Genomic DNA, 13,868 nt, shown 5'->3' with positions numbered 1-13,868 from the left:
CATTGCAACTTGGAGTGCAAAAGTGACATGGCACGCACCATCACCTTCAATTTGTACGCGTCTCTTCAATTAGTCATTTCTGTAGCTAGTAGCTTTCGGAGTGATGAGCCTCCTATTAACAGGATTCGTAGAAGCGTCTCCCCAGCCCAGCTCCTTGCGCAAGCATGAAACAACCTAGGGAAATGTTCGACTATATTAGCGGGGAGCATATCTGCAAGCAACATAGTTAAAGACTGTTAAGAACTCCCTCAGTGACTTAATGTAAGACGTTTTTGCACTTTAATTTAAACTGCGAAAACGTGTTACATTAAGTTACAGAGGTTGTACCAGATTACTCTATTCTATAAGTGCTAGACCCATTGATTCCTGATGATGTGCCGACCAGCAGGAGTACAACTCAAGCAGTTCCGCAAAACAGCAGCGAGAAGAAACCACCTTGAATGAAAGATAAGCTGAAATTCAATGAAAGCTGCAGATGCCAAGAACAAAACAGCGAAAGCTACAAGTCAGTTGGAAAATCCCATCTTCATCCCTTTTTAGCCCGCGGTTTTGATCCCGCGGACGGACAAGCGTGTCGACGCAGAACCAGAGTAGAATATGGTCACAGCAGCACAAGGAGCCCAGAAGAAGGCACGCCAAAAGCCAAACCACGCCCTTGATTCCTGTCTATTGACAGGTCTGCATCCACATACCAAAGCTCCCTCTGCCTTTTTTTTCTCTTGCTGGGGAAGAGCGGAAGAAGCTTCCCCTCTGGTACTCAAAGCCTCGGAGGGTATATGTCCTGATTCTGCAGCCCTTGCATGGCTTTCCAATTATTAAGGTCATGTCAGCGTTGCGAGCTTGCGACGGGATGGGTATGTGTCCCTGAGAGCAGGCTGCTTTCCTGGATCAAGCAGACAGGGTCGTTCTCCGACCAACTGTCAGGGAACCCACTTGCTCCTGCGCCAAGCACCCTTCTTGCCCAATCCTCACTCCTGGAAACCCTGATGCTCAGGTAAACTGTCAGGGTTATCAATCAAATGCTGAAGAAGGACTCCCATGAGATACAATAAATTGGAAATTATCATATTTGAGAGCTAACAAATCTATCCACAACAGTCAATTTACAGAGAAAAGGAAGATGTGAATGACATAACCAGAAATGCGGCACGGCATAAAGACTGGCTGATCTGCTGAGCACTTCTATCTTGCGATCCTAATACACATTGTTGTGGATCCAATTGCAGTGGAACTACTAGATGGTACAAAGTGAACCAAATGGCAAGTTCATGTACAGCAGAATTGGTGTGACCCTATCTTGTAAACTAATGCAGACTATTCTATTAGACATTGTGAGCTATGGAACAACACCAGGTTTAAGTGCCTGTATCAATATTACGGCGCGTAAAATTGATCCGAGTCACTGGTCAAATTCATGGAGCGTGTATTGCAAATTCACATGCTAATCTATTATCATCTGTAACAGTTTTCTGCTGGTCGAGTCGCATCAAAATTCACCGAATAATGCACCAGTCCGCCGCCCCACTGGGTGCAGAGTGCAGTCTCCTTCACAAATAGACTTGAATTGTATATTTTGCTGCCTTGCAATTGTACCCAGCAGGTCCCCTAGTTCATGGACGATTTTGATACCATGTCAGTTGATGCTTATCTCCTCTGTGGATCTGCAAAACAGAAACAAAAGAAACAATAATTACATTGCAATTTCAACAGAGCAGATATTGAATGCACAAAACACCACAATTCTAAAGATATTTTCACAGGACCACAGAATTTGTGATCAATCATATCACACAACTATAGATATAGCAAATTATTTAACTATGCCATGCCGGCCGAGTTTTGTGATATTATTATCCTAAAATTATAATTGGTCCGCAGGTCTCTAGTTCTATGAGACTGTACTCTAGTTTTCAAATGGTCTGTACAATAAACCTGTAGTTTTGTGAAATTCACTAATTTCAATAGGATTCGATCAGATGAAATATCATGACTTCTTTTAAGGAAAGAGACTGAAACATTATTAGTTGCCTGATCAGTATAAAAGTTGCAGGAACATTTGATTTGTTGCAAACTCGCAATGTCTCGGTTGAGAAAATATTAGGATGGTGCAGTTTCTTCCGATATCTCAATAGTGGACAGAAATACGGTTGTGAAAGTGCTCCCAAGACCCTATCTCACGCACGGCTACTCCTCTTCTTTACTATTTCCAGCGTCTTCCCATTATACTATCATATCTCCCGATTATACTCCCGTGAATTAATTCATTCGCATTTTCCCCAAAACAGTCTGTTGATGCAATAAATATGTAGTGCTCCATCATCGTCCATCTATTTATTCATGTCTTCTTCACTCAGATTCTCGCATCTCTCATGTACTACTTCTTTCAATCCCTTTGTTGCTTGCTGCTGGCCCTGCGAGGGCAAGAGTGCTAAGTCGCCAATTCATCAAGAAGATCAAGCACACTACCGAAACCACACGCGGTGCCGCCACGTGGTCTTCCCCAATTAGCGAAAGGCTATTTCATCTCTTTTTGTTCCTATGTTCAATTTACTGTGTAAGATATTTGCCTCTCATTTTTATTTTCTGAAATTTCCACCAGTTCTAGAACTAGGAAATTTGAGCCGGGATATGAAAAACATAAGAAAAGGAAAAAGATTGGAAACTCACTCGACATCCAGATAAAGACGTTCCTGGTAATTTTAGGTAAAAGAATCGAATGTTTCTTCTGAAAATAAGAATTTAGATACTCGTGCTGATGAGGTTCACAGGATGAATGCTAAAACACACAGCAGAAGGATGATATATATAACAAAGCCTTGTTTTTTTTTAGTGTTGAAGGCCTTGTTTTCTAATTGCTATTTATTATGTCGAGGGCCTTAATTTCTTATTTCGCACCGGGCCTCCGTTTCCTCGGATACGGCCCTGCGTGGTCGCCGCATAACAGAGGCGCACCAGGTGAGCTCCAGACACAAAACTAGCTCATGACAGTACATAATTAGTTGTGCTCTCGCGATGATGAAATTAGTTGGTGGGCTCGTTCATCAATGCTGTTGGAGATAATTTAGCATGTGAGTACATCTGTGCAAGGGAGATCAAACCATGGAAACCCGTCACCAGAACGTTGCACCTCCCGTCTAGGCCGCTAAGTCCGTTACCAGGATGGCAATTATTGTGCGGGCTCCATGCATGGGCCATGATAACCTGATAAAGGAGGAAAGATGCTATATACATTTGAGAATACGATGGGGAACACAAATCCCAAAACAAATGATCGACCAGGATATCGAGACTATCTGGGCTCGGGCTCCGCTTTCAGTTTCGATGTGAAAGCAGGTGCACCAACTCTGTCAGAAGCTTTAGGTGTTGAGGTGAGAATCATAGTTCATAACAACCTCAGTGATAGGATCAACCAGACCTACAACGTGCACTTGCATTGGACAGGATCTGGAAACCTCCTTACCTCAGGATGTCAACACAATACCTAACCTCAACACACCAAAAAAAATATTTCCTCAGGAAAAGTGCCAGCCTTATTTCAAACTGAGAATCTCTAAATTTCAATACCATGATAGGTGTCATGAACAAACCAAATGAATGAATAATCTACACATACTTCAATTAGTCCACTGTAATATTTACCCGCATAAAGAAAGGATCATTGAAAGGATAAATTTATTGTTGATAAAATGTCGATATGTACAACCTGCTGATTAATTCAAAAGTTGCATTTCCCAAGTAAGCATCAATAAATAGGTCATCTGAAGTTGAGCACTCCAGATAAACGAAATAAAAGCTTCCATAGCCCTTTTTTTTGGATAACGAGACGTTGTACTGCTGCCAAATCCATTGCTATTCCATTTTATGTTTTTGCTTACCATGACATACAGCAGCAGCAGGACACCAAAATGAAAAAACTTTGAATTGGCATTGTGAATTTTGGCTCCTTTAGCATGTATAACGTTTCAATTAGAAGGTCATCAGTTTGTCAAGCTACTTATAGGAATTTAAAAGGAAAAGGTCGATGAACAAAATCATCAAAAGGGACAAATTCGAGTATACCTTGAAAAACCCCAGTTAGCTTAACGTATGATAACCCATAAGTCCTTGAAAATCATCTGGATTTGATGGTTTATTTCCAGGTTTAGGTAACCATGGAAATAACTTGGTAAGGCCTTCTCTTGCAGAATCAGGACCCTTTTGTCTACCATTGACTCCATACTTTTCCCTCTCAATGGCATCCATTATATCCTCCCGAGCCACAATATCACCACCTTGACAGAACACAATCATCCTCAGAATCTTGCAATAATACAACTTCTTAATTATCATACATTTCATCAACTTAACCATTTTAAAAGACAACTCTCTTTCCAAAACATGGGAAATAGAAAAACATAAATGCAGGTAAGATTATAATTTTTCTCAGTAATAATTTAGAACATGGTGGAGTCAAACTGATAAGAGAATGCACTGGCAGTTTACAAAGAAACCACAAATCTTGCACTGTTCCACTGAAAATGGACCACAAAATTGCAGGTTTTACACTTTGGAACTCTAAGCATTCATTAATGAAGCGATATTTAAATTTGCTTGCAACAAATATGATACTTCAAGCATAAGGAACCAATCAACTTGCTCTAAGTCTTATGTATCTGATGATATAAGATGACTTTAACTTACCTCTTCGAGCAGCTAGTAGAGCAGCCTCATTAACAATGTTTGCTAGATCTGCACCAACCAATCCTGGGGTCACATTAGCTACCAGATCACAAATTATTTCGGATTCCTCTTCTAAAGGAACTTTCCTGAGATGAACAGCCAAAATCTTTCTGCGGCCTTCCAAATCAGGCACACCAACAAAAACCTTTCTTGAGAAGCGACCAGGCCGACAAAGAGCAGAATCCAGAGCCTTAGGTCTATTAGTAGCAGCCATGACAATAACTTTCACGTCCGAGTCAAAACCATCCATTTCAGTAAGCAGCTGGACAAAGTAATAATATGTTCATCATTTAATATGACTTCACAAAGAAAACAGAACGTAGTAAGAGAGCTAAATCACACCTGATTTAGGGTTTGGTCCCTCTCATCATTAAAACTTCTACCTCTGCTTCCACCAACAGCATCAAGTTCGTCAATAAAAATGATTGACGGAGCAGCTTCTTTGGCTTCCTTGAATAATTCCCTCACGCGGGCTGCTCCTCTTCCAACAAACATTTCAACAAATTCGCTAGCAGAAACAGAGAAGAATGGAATTCCAGCCTCTCCTGCAACTGCCTTCGCCAGCAAAGTTTTCCCGGTTCCAGGAGGGCCAGCAAGTAGAACACCCCTGGGTAATCTTGCTCCCAGCTTCTTGTAGTTCAGTGAACCACGCAAGCAGCTCACTATCTACATTAAGAAATTATAATAGTGTACAACAGTTTATGAGTCTTGTTGATATTCAGTCAATAGAAGTACATAACTAACTCATATGAATAACAAAAAACAAGACATCAGCTAAAAAAAATATAATTCCTAGCATCAACAAGCCTAAGCAGTCAATACTACAGAATCCATAGATACAAGTACTAATTATTAATAGAGTGAATTCCAGGCTTTTACCCTCTATTTTGACATTTTTTACACTAATTACTCCAGTTAGCGGATTCTCATCCGGGTTACCCCATTTAGCGGAAGTTTTGCTGGTTGTTACCCCTTTAAAAAAATTGAAGGGAGATCTAAAAGGTGTGTCCCGGCCGTCGGGTACACGTAATGTGCCATGTCGCGGTTTTCCTCCTGTTTTTTTTTTTGCACAAACGGGTCGAATGGCATGGTTGGACATGGTTTTTTTCTCTCGGTCGTCAGGTGTGCATATGCACCACATCTTGCAGTTGGTTTTGTTAAACATTTGCAGGTGGGTGCGCGGGACGGGTCTGGCTCAGGGATACGAACTGGTTCAGGCACGGGAAAAAACGCAAAGGATGAAAACAACGACATAGCTTGCCATGTATGTGTACCTGACGACCTAGCAGGTCGCTCTCAAAATTTTGAATGGGGTAAAATTGGCAAAACTTTTGCCAAATGGGGTAAAAATAGGCAAACCTTTCGCTAAATGGGGTAATCCAGATGAAAAAACTGTTAAACAAGATAATATCCCACGCATTGCTGCGGGGATTTATGACCTTGTGCTTCAATTATTTGTTGCTAGAAAAAAATTTGATGATGTGTAGGGCATGTATGTGCTCAAAAATGGGATAACCTACTTAGATATATGGGATAGGATAGGATTGGGTACTTAGTGTCAAAACATCAAAATATGAGATAAAAATTGGAATTCATCTTAGACGTAAGTGCCTACCACATATGTATTCATATTCCAATCCAGACATGCTCGCAGTGTTTTTCTTGAAACAGGGCTTTGTGAAATAAAAGGGAGAAAACATACGATTTCATACAGGAACCACATTGTAGTCCGGCAACAAGTTAATAAGGCAAGCAGGCTTAAGTGCACTGTGTAGAACTTTGATCATATCTTACTGTGCCATTTCTTATTTTGCAAGGTTCCTCCTCATACCCTTGGTATTTGCAATTTCAATAGAATGCCGCAGATCGGGAAAAGTTTAGTTGGCAAAAATAATACCCTTTGTATTCGACATATGCAATTGTGAACTCCCAGTCGGCCCGGATTTCTTAAAATCAGAATCGACGAGATTAGCAAGACCTTACTCTAAGATCCATGTGTGGGTAGGGCTTGTTATAGAGAATGGGTGTAAAATTTGTTAATTCCTTTCTTAAACTTGATTGATTGACATTTTGCAGACTTGCTATGTCTATTGTCTACTGGTCTGCATATCATCGACATCACAGAAAACAATCATCATGAGAAAGAAATAGAGAGGTCATATATATTCACCTCGACAAGCTCCTCCTTGGCTTCATCCACGCCCTGGACATCATCAAATCCTACCTGCTGCTTCCTGGGCCGTCGGCGCTTGTCCGCACTGCCCCCAGACGACATCTGCCTCTGTAAGAACCACATCATCGGCAGCAGTGAGAACCACAGCGTGAGCAGCGTGGTCAGCATGTCCACCAGCAGCCTCCCCGCCGGCCGTGGAGCAGACCGGTAGTCCACCCCGCCCTCCCGCATCAGCCCAAGCAGGAACCCCTCGTCGTGCGGCACCCTCCTCGCGTAGTACGGCCACTTCGGCACGGCGGCGCCCCTGCCGGTCTCGCGCTCGTCGTCGCCGCTGCCGGCGTCCTCGGCCTTGCTGAAGTAGATGCGGCGCGAGTCCTCCTCGAAGGCGACGGCGGTCACGGCGCCCGCGCGCAGCCCCGCCAGGAGGTCCGCGTAGGCCACCTCCTGGGCCGGGTTTTTGGGCAGCGTGAGCCGCGCGGCGAGCAGGAGAGCCCCCAGGACGACCGACGCGACCGCGGGAGGCGGCACGCGACGGATGGCCCGCCGCAGCGCCGCCGCGGCGTCGCCCGCGAGCTCCCGCGGCGACAGCAGCCGCAGGAGACGCCACCGCAGCACGCGCAGCCGCGGCCTGAGCCGCAGGCGCCGCCGCAGGCTCTTGGGCTGGTCCGTTCGGAGCCCCAAATCGGCGCCCTTGTCCTTCTCCACCTCGCCGACCTTGGCACGTACCGGGCTCCTCCACCGCAGCCGCAGCCTCGCGTAACGCCCGGCATCAGGCACTCCGCCGCAGCATCCATAACTCTCACTGTTAGCGAAGCAGCTCCGGGAAGGGGTGGGGTGCCTGAAGCAGACGTGGTGCCGCAGGAGAGAGGCGGCGGCGGCGGATAAGGGGGGGAGAGACGCCATTGGAGCCACGTACTCCCTCCTAGCTCAGTTCGTTACCGCCATTCGATCGGACAGAGGTCGCGCGGGATGCGCGCACGGGGTGTTCGAGGGAATTCCTCCCAGAAGAAGAGGTACCGTGTTGCCGGCTTGGCCTGGTGATGATTCGTGGACGGAGAGGACCATAGCCGAACAGATTGTTTTTTTTTTATCCGGCAAATTGCTCTTTTTTTAAGCATCTCCAACAGCCGCAGGTCGCGCCGCGCGCAAAAAACAGATATGCCGCGCGCGCATCATCTGGTTTGACGCGGCGCGCAGTGCTGGCTCCAGTAGCCGCGCTAAAATGCAGCGCGCGATTCGCACAAACAATATATGCATTCGAAAACAGAAGCAAAAAGATCAAAACAAACAAAAATAAATAGTTTAATTTCATTTATTACAACTCAAACAAACAGTTTTTATCGTTCAATACAACAAATAGTGCAATTAAACACAACAAATAGTTCAACAATACAATAACGAACGCACAAATCATGATGCTCTTTGTTGTCAATTCCATGCCCACCACTTCTCAATGAGATCCTTCTGAAGATCATTATGCGTTGCGGAACGTCGAATGGCATGATAGGAGGCAACAAAACGAGCCACCCTTTCAGCCCTCCGTCGCATTCGCACGGGAAGTTCCAAGAGCTCATACTGAGAGTAGTTCACATCTTGGCCACGCTCATTCTCGATGATCATGTTGTGCATGATCACACAAGCGTGTATTATGTACCAAAGCATTTTCTGATCCCAAAATTTAGCCGGTCCTCTCACAATAGCAAATTGAGTTTGCAAAATTCCAAAAACTCTCTCCACATTTTTTCTAGCCACCGCCTGAGCATTGTGGAAATCAAGATTTTTCTTATCTTCTGACTTTTTCAACGGCTTGACAAAGGTTTGCCACTTTGGATAAATGCCATCCGCTAGATAATAGCCGTAGTTGTATGTACAGCCATTTGCTACAAACTGCACCGGTGGCAACTCCCCATTTGCAATCTTACTCATCAGTGGTGACCGGTTGACAACATTGATGTCATTCAAAGATTCACGCATTCCAAAGAATGCATGCCAAATCCAAGTCTCTTGATCGGCCACCGCTTCAAGGATTATAGTGGAACCTTTTTTTGGCCGTGGAATTGCCCATGCCATGCCTTTGGACAATTCTTCCAAGTTCAATGCATGCAATCTATTGAGCCAAGCATGCCAGGAAAATCGCGAGCTTTGTTCATCGCTAAAAGCCTTGCGACGTCTTCAGCGTTGGGAGATCTCAAATACTCCTCGCCAAACACTAGCACAATTCCGACTGCGAAGCGCTTGACACACATGATAGCTTGGCTCTCACCCATAGCCAAGTGATCATCATCTAGATCAGCCGGTATACCGTATGCCAACATATGCAAAGCGACTGTCACCTTCTGAAAGGTGCTATGCCCGAGCTCTCCGGCAGCATTCCTCCTTTGCTGAAAAAAAGGGTCATGGCTCGCTAGTTTCTCTGCAATGCGCCTGAACAACTCGGTGCTCATCCTAAACCGGCGACGAAAATACGACTCGGGGTATGTGGGATTCTCCGCAAAATAATGCATGATCAATCTGTTGTGGGCATCGATCATATCCCTTCAAATTTTTTGACGACCTATAACCGAACCACCGTGCTTCGGTTTTTTATTAATATGCATAGCTAGGAGCATTGCAAGATCCTCCTCCTCTTTCATATCAAATTCTTCTTCAGAAGAATCATACGACGAACTCATCTACAATGTTGAATACTATGCTATAAATACAAAACTACAATCAACATGCACGAAATTCATGGCTTTTGAGCAATACATACCTTCTAGGTGTTTTGTCGAACACCTCGCGGGCGCCGAGCGGCAGCGAGCGCGCGGGCGCTGTTCGTCGGAGGACTAGCACGCGCGCGGGGCGGCGGGACTAGAGGGGGGGGGCGGAGAAAGCGCACGCGGGGCGGGGATAGGCCGAGGAAGCGGCGGAACGGTCGCCGGGTGGCGCGGTCGGCAGCGGCGACGCGGCTGGAGGGGGGGTAGGAGGTGCGAGCGAGCGCGCGAGAGTCCCGCGCGCTGGACTACGTATGCCGCGCGCGCGGTTTTCGCGCGCCCGCTGGAGCAACTATTCCGATTGCGCGCGCGCTAAAAGAAAGATTTTGCGGCGCGGCGCTAGTTTGGCGCGCCAGTTGGAGATGCTCTTAGCAAAATCCGGGAAATTGCTGGTCGTGGGCTTTCTACTGCCCACCGCTTGTTAGGATCCAGGGTTCCAGGCCCTATGAGAATGTGCGTTATGCGCCAGTTGGCGCGACAGCGCTCAGTCGCCTCTCGCATGGGCTGGCCCAAATGCGCTGCTCATTATACGCTCGGTGGAGTCTAGAGTAGACTGTGCGTTTTAGGCCACGTTCGCTTCTGTTTTCTAGTCACTTGCCCGTTAAAATTGTCTCAAAAAAAAAACTTTTCCATAAAAAAGAATCTCTGAAAAAACCAGCAACTGCTACTTATTTTAAAAAAATGACTAACGGTTTTTTATAGATTTAAAAAAATGTGAATTAAAAAAAGATCGTAAATTTGAGAAAAGTTCACAAATTTGAAAAATGATCACAAATTTGAAAAGTTCATGAGTTTAAAACATGATAGGGAATTTGAAAATTTTATGAATTTTAAGAAAAGCTCCTGAGTTTGAGAAAAAATCATGGATTTGAAAAAATGGTCACAGATTTAAAAATGTTCACTTGTTTGAAATGAATCCACAGTTTTCACAAAATGTTAATGACTTTTGCGGAAAATGGTTCATGAATTTCGAAAACGTTCATGGATTAAAAAGTGTTCATGGAAATTAAATAAAAAGGAAAAGAGATAAACGAATATGAAGCTTCGAGAAGTTTGTGAAAAAATAAAGCCTAGTATGCCCTGGGTTCTTAAGGTCTTATACAATGCTAGATGCTTAGGGAGGTGCTTAGAAAAATAAACCAGATTTTTCTGAAGCACCGGTGTTTATTTCTATAGGAGAGGCGCCTAATTAAGCGTCTACTCTATACAAATAAGCACCGATGCTTTAAGAAAAGTCTGATTTATTTCTCTAAGCATCTTTTCTAAGCACCTTGCATTGTACAAGGCCTAAGTGGGTCAACTTGTTACTAAGAGACTCGTGGGTGGTGTGACTGCCACGTTTAAAAAAGCCTAAAACTGTGTCACGGCCTCTACTACTACCGCGACAGGCAACAAGGAGGCCCGGCCCAAGAGAGCTAAGAAGCCCAACAGGCTGTTCGACCCGGCCACCTGGGAGCTGGGTGGGTGATCGATAAGTAGGTGTGAGCCCGAGGGGTTGGGGCATGGCGTTGTAATCAGTGAATCGATCTCACCTACTCTCCCCTTTCCTCCCACCTCCTGTAACCTCTCCCCTCCGATCCCCTTTCTCTCTCAAGAACCCTAGCTACCGAATCTCCATGTATCGCCATGAATTGAGTAGATCGAACAAGAGGGACGTAACATATGGTATCAGAGCCACCGGATTACTTGAAGAAATCGACGTTCACCACGCGCCAGCAGCGACAAGCCGGCGAGATGGAGCAGAGAGTGGAGGAGATGGCGGCGGCGCTCAAGGCCATCCAAGAGCATAACGCAGCCATCCAAAAGGCGGTGGCGGCGGCGACCACCATCATCGCCGAGATCCAGCCGGTGGTGGCCGATCTGGCCGCCTGGAAGCCTACGTTGGAGAAATCGCTCTCCGACGTGCAGCAGGAGCTGTGCGGGGTGCGCAAGGAGCTGGACGTCATCGCGCGGAACCCCGTGCTCGGCCTCAAACCGGGGGATCTACCTCCCATCTTCCATCGACCCGGAGGCGCGCCGCAAAATCAAGCCGGCAGCAGCCTCCAAGGGCCTGAAGGCCACCGCGTCGACCAAGCTCACCGGGGGGTCGGCTCTGGAGTGGTCACCACTCTAGTCCCACCTCCGGTCACGGGTATGGCACCGTCCCCAAATTTCCTTTCCTCTGTGGGGCAATTTTCGGTCGATCATCGCTCACGAGCACCAGGGCGGTCACCTTTGAGGGGCATGTCCAGATCTGGCAGTCCTCTGCCTCCACAATCTCGTAGCCCTTACTGCCACCACAATTCTGTCATTCCGAGGCCTAAGATGGATTTCCCTCAATTCTGTGGGGAACGCCCTCGCAGTTGGAAACGAAATTGCGAGTCGTACTTCCGCGTCTTCCTTTAGATCCGGTGCTTTGGGTGGACACAGCTGCGATGCATTTCACTAGGGCCGCAATGGTGTGGCTCGAAAACAGTGATTTCGATCTGCGACACATGGAGTGGGAACACTTTTGCACCACAGTCTGTGAGCAGTTTGAGCGGAATGAGTTCACGGTGCTGTTGCGTCAGTTGTTTCATCTGAGGCAAACTGACTCCGTGACTGATTACACCACTAAGTTCACGGAAATAATGCATTCTTTGTTAGCCCACAACACTACTTGGGATCCTGCTCTGTTTCCTTCGCGTTTTGTCGATGGGTTGCGTGATGATATCCGCGTTGTTGTTTTGGTTCATAATCCAAAAGACCTCGATACTGCTGTTTCGTTGGCTTATTTACAGGAAGAGGCGCTGGAGATTTCCAAGCGACGGGAGCCCAGGCGCTCGGAGAGCATCACAGGCAATGGCATGAGCAGTCGGGCCCATCTCAAAGGGGCCATGCCGTTGCCGGCACCTCCTAGACGGCCACCACCTGCGGTCGGTGCGCCGGCAGATGAACGCCGTGGAGCAGCTGCCGATGGCCCGAAGGGAAATAGCTCTGTGGAAGATCGACTGACAACGCTGCGAGCCTACCGTCGAGCCAGAGGTCTCTACTATATGTGTGGAGAGAAATGGAGTCGAGAGCATAAGTGTGCAGCAACAGTGCAGCTTCATGTGGTGCAAGAGATGTTTGATGTGTTGGGTCTGTCCAGTGGCTTAATGGGCGAGGAACATTCAGATACTGCAAGTGAATGTCACACCATCTCTAGGGCAGCAGTGCAAGGCTCAGTTGCACCACAGACTCTGCGGTTGCAAGGGAAGATTCAGGATCAACATGTGTTGATGCTTGTTGACTCAGGTAGTTCGCACAGTTTTGTCAATTCAGATCTGGCCGGCCGATTGCAAGGAGTGCATAAAATCTCAAATGTTCTGAAGGTGAAGATAGCGGATGGGGGACAGCTTCTCAGTGACCAAGCCATAACAAAATGTGGTTGGTCAGTACAAGGGCACAAGTTTGCTTCAGACCTCAAGGTTTTGCCTTTGGGATGTTATGACATGATCATTGGAATGGACTGGCTGGAGCAACACAGCCCTATGGACGTGCACTGGGGTGACAAGAAGATGGCCTTCATGCACCACGGGAAGAAGGTCACGTTGCGAGGCATACAACCACACACCAAGGAGTGTTATCCGGTGACTATGGATCAACTGCACTTCATGATGAGCTGTAACGATGTACACCAATTGGTTCATCTCCAGGCGATGGATAACAAGCAGAAGCAGCAGCCTGAGATGGAGGTCCCACCACCAATAGCCAAACTCATCGATGAATTCCAGTCTTTGTTCGAGGCTCCGAAGGGCCTACCACCTGCAAGGCCTTTTGATCACAAAATACCGCTCATACCGGGCGCTCAACCAGTGAACATCAAACCCTATCGGTACAGCCCATTTCAGAAAGACGAGATAGAGAAGCAAGTACAGGAGATGCTAGATCAAGGCATCATTCAGCCCAGATACAGTCCATTTGCTTCACCAGTTCTGTTTGTTCAAAAGAAAGATCTGTCATGGCGATTCTGCGTGGATTATCGGCAGCTCAATGCTATCACCGTCAAGGATCGATTTCCCATGCCAGTTATTGAGGAGCTTCTTGATGAGCTTGTAGGATCCAAATGGTTCACCTGCTTGGACTTGAAGGCTGGGTACCACCAGATTCGGATGGCGCCAGAGGATGTCTACAAAACTGCATTCAAAACTCATCTGGGGCACTATGAGTTCAAGGTGATGGCATATGGACTGTGTTGTGCTCCGGGGACTTTTCAAGGGGGC

General features: G+C 46.5%; 1 protein-coding gene across 2 annotated transcripts; it reads right to left on the bottom strand.

Annotated features, from left to right (window-relative positions):
* Positions 1-1,044: 1,044 nt before the first annotated feature.
* LOC125538640 (probable inactive ATP-dependent zinc metalloprotease FTSHI 3, chloroplastic) lies at positions 1,045-7,957 on the bottom strand. Of its 2 annotated transcripts, XR_007296455.1 has the most exons (6): positions 6,890-7,957; positions 5,062-5,385; positions 4,681-4,981; positions 4,060-4,271; positions 3,099-3,201; positions 1,045-1,661 (listed from the first exon to the last, which is right to left on the bottom strand). XR_007296455.1 is itself a non-coding variant. In XM_048701900.1 (5 exons), the coding sequence occupies exons 1-4, from the start codon at positions 7,793-7,795 to the stop codon at positions 4,075-4,077; spliced, it is 1,728 nt and encodes a 575-aa protein (XP_048557857.1). In that variant the 5' UTR covers positions 7,796-7,956; the 3' UTR covers positions 1,045-1,661; positions 4,060-4,074. The 2 variants fall into 2 exon arrangements, 1 of the variants encoding a protein (XP_048557857.1); XM_048701900.1 differs by lacking the exon at positions 3,099-3,201 and having other exon boundaries at positions 6,890-7,956.
* Positions 7,958-13,868: the final 5,911 nt, after the last annotated feature.

The sequence above is a fragment of the Triticum urartu genome, chromosome 2, assembly GCF_003073215.2.
Source record: "Triticum urartu cultivar G1812 chromosome 2, Tu2.1, whole genome shotgun sequence".
NCBI lineage: Eukaryota > Viridiplantae > Streptophyta > Magnoliopsida > Poales > Poaceae > Triticum > Triticum urartu.
This window is presented reverse-complemented; position numbering and strand designations above follow the sequence as displayed.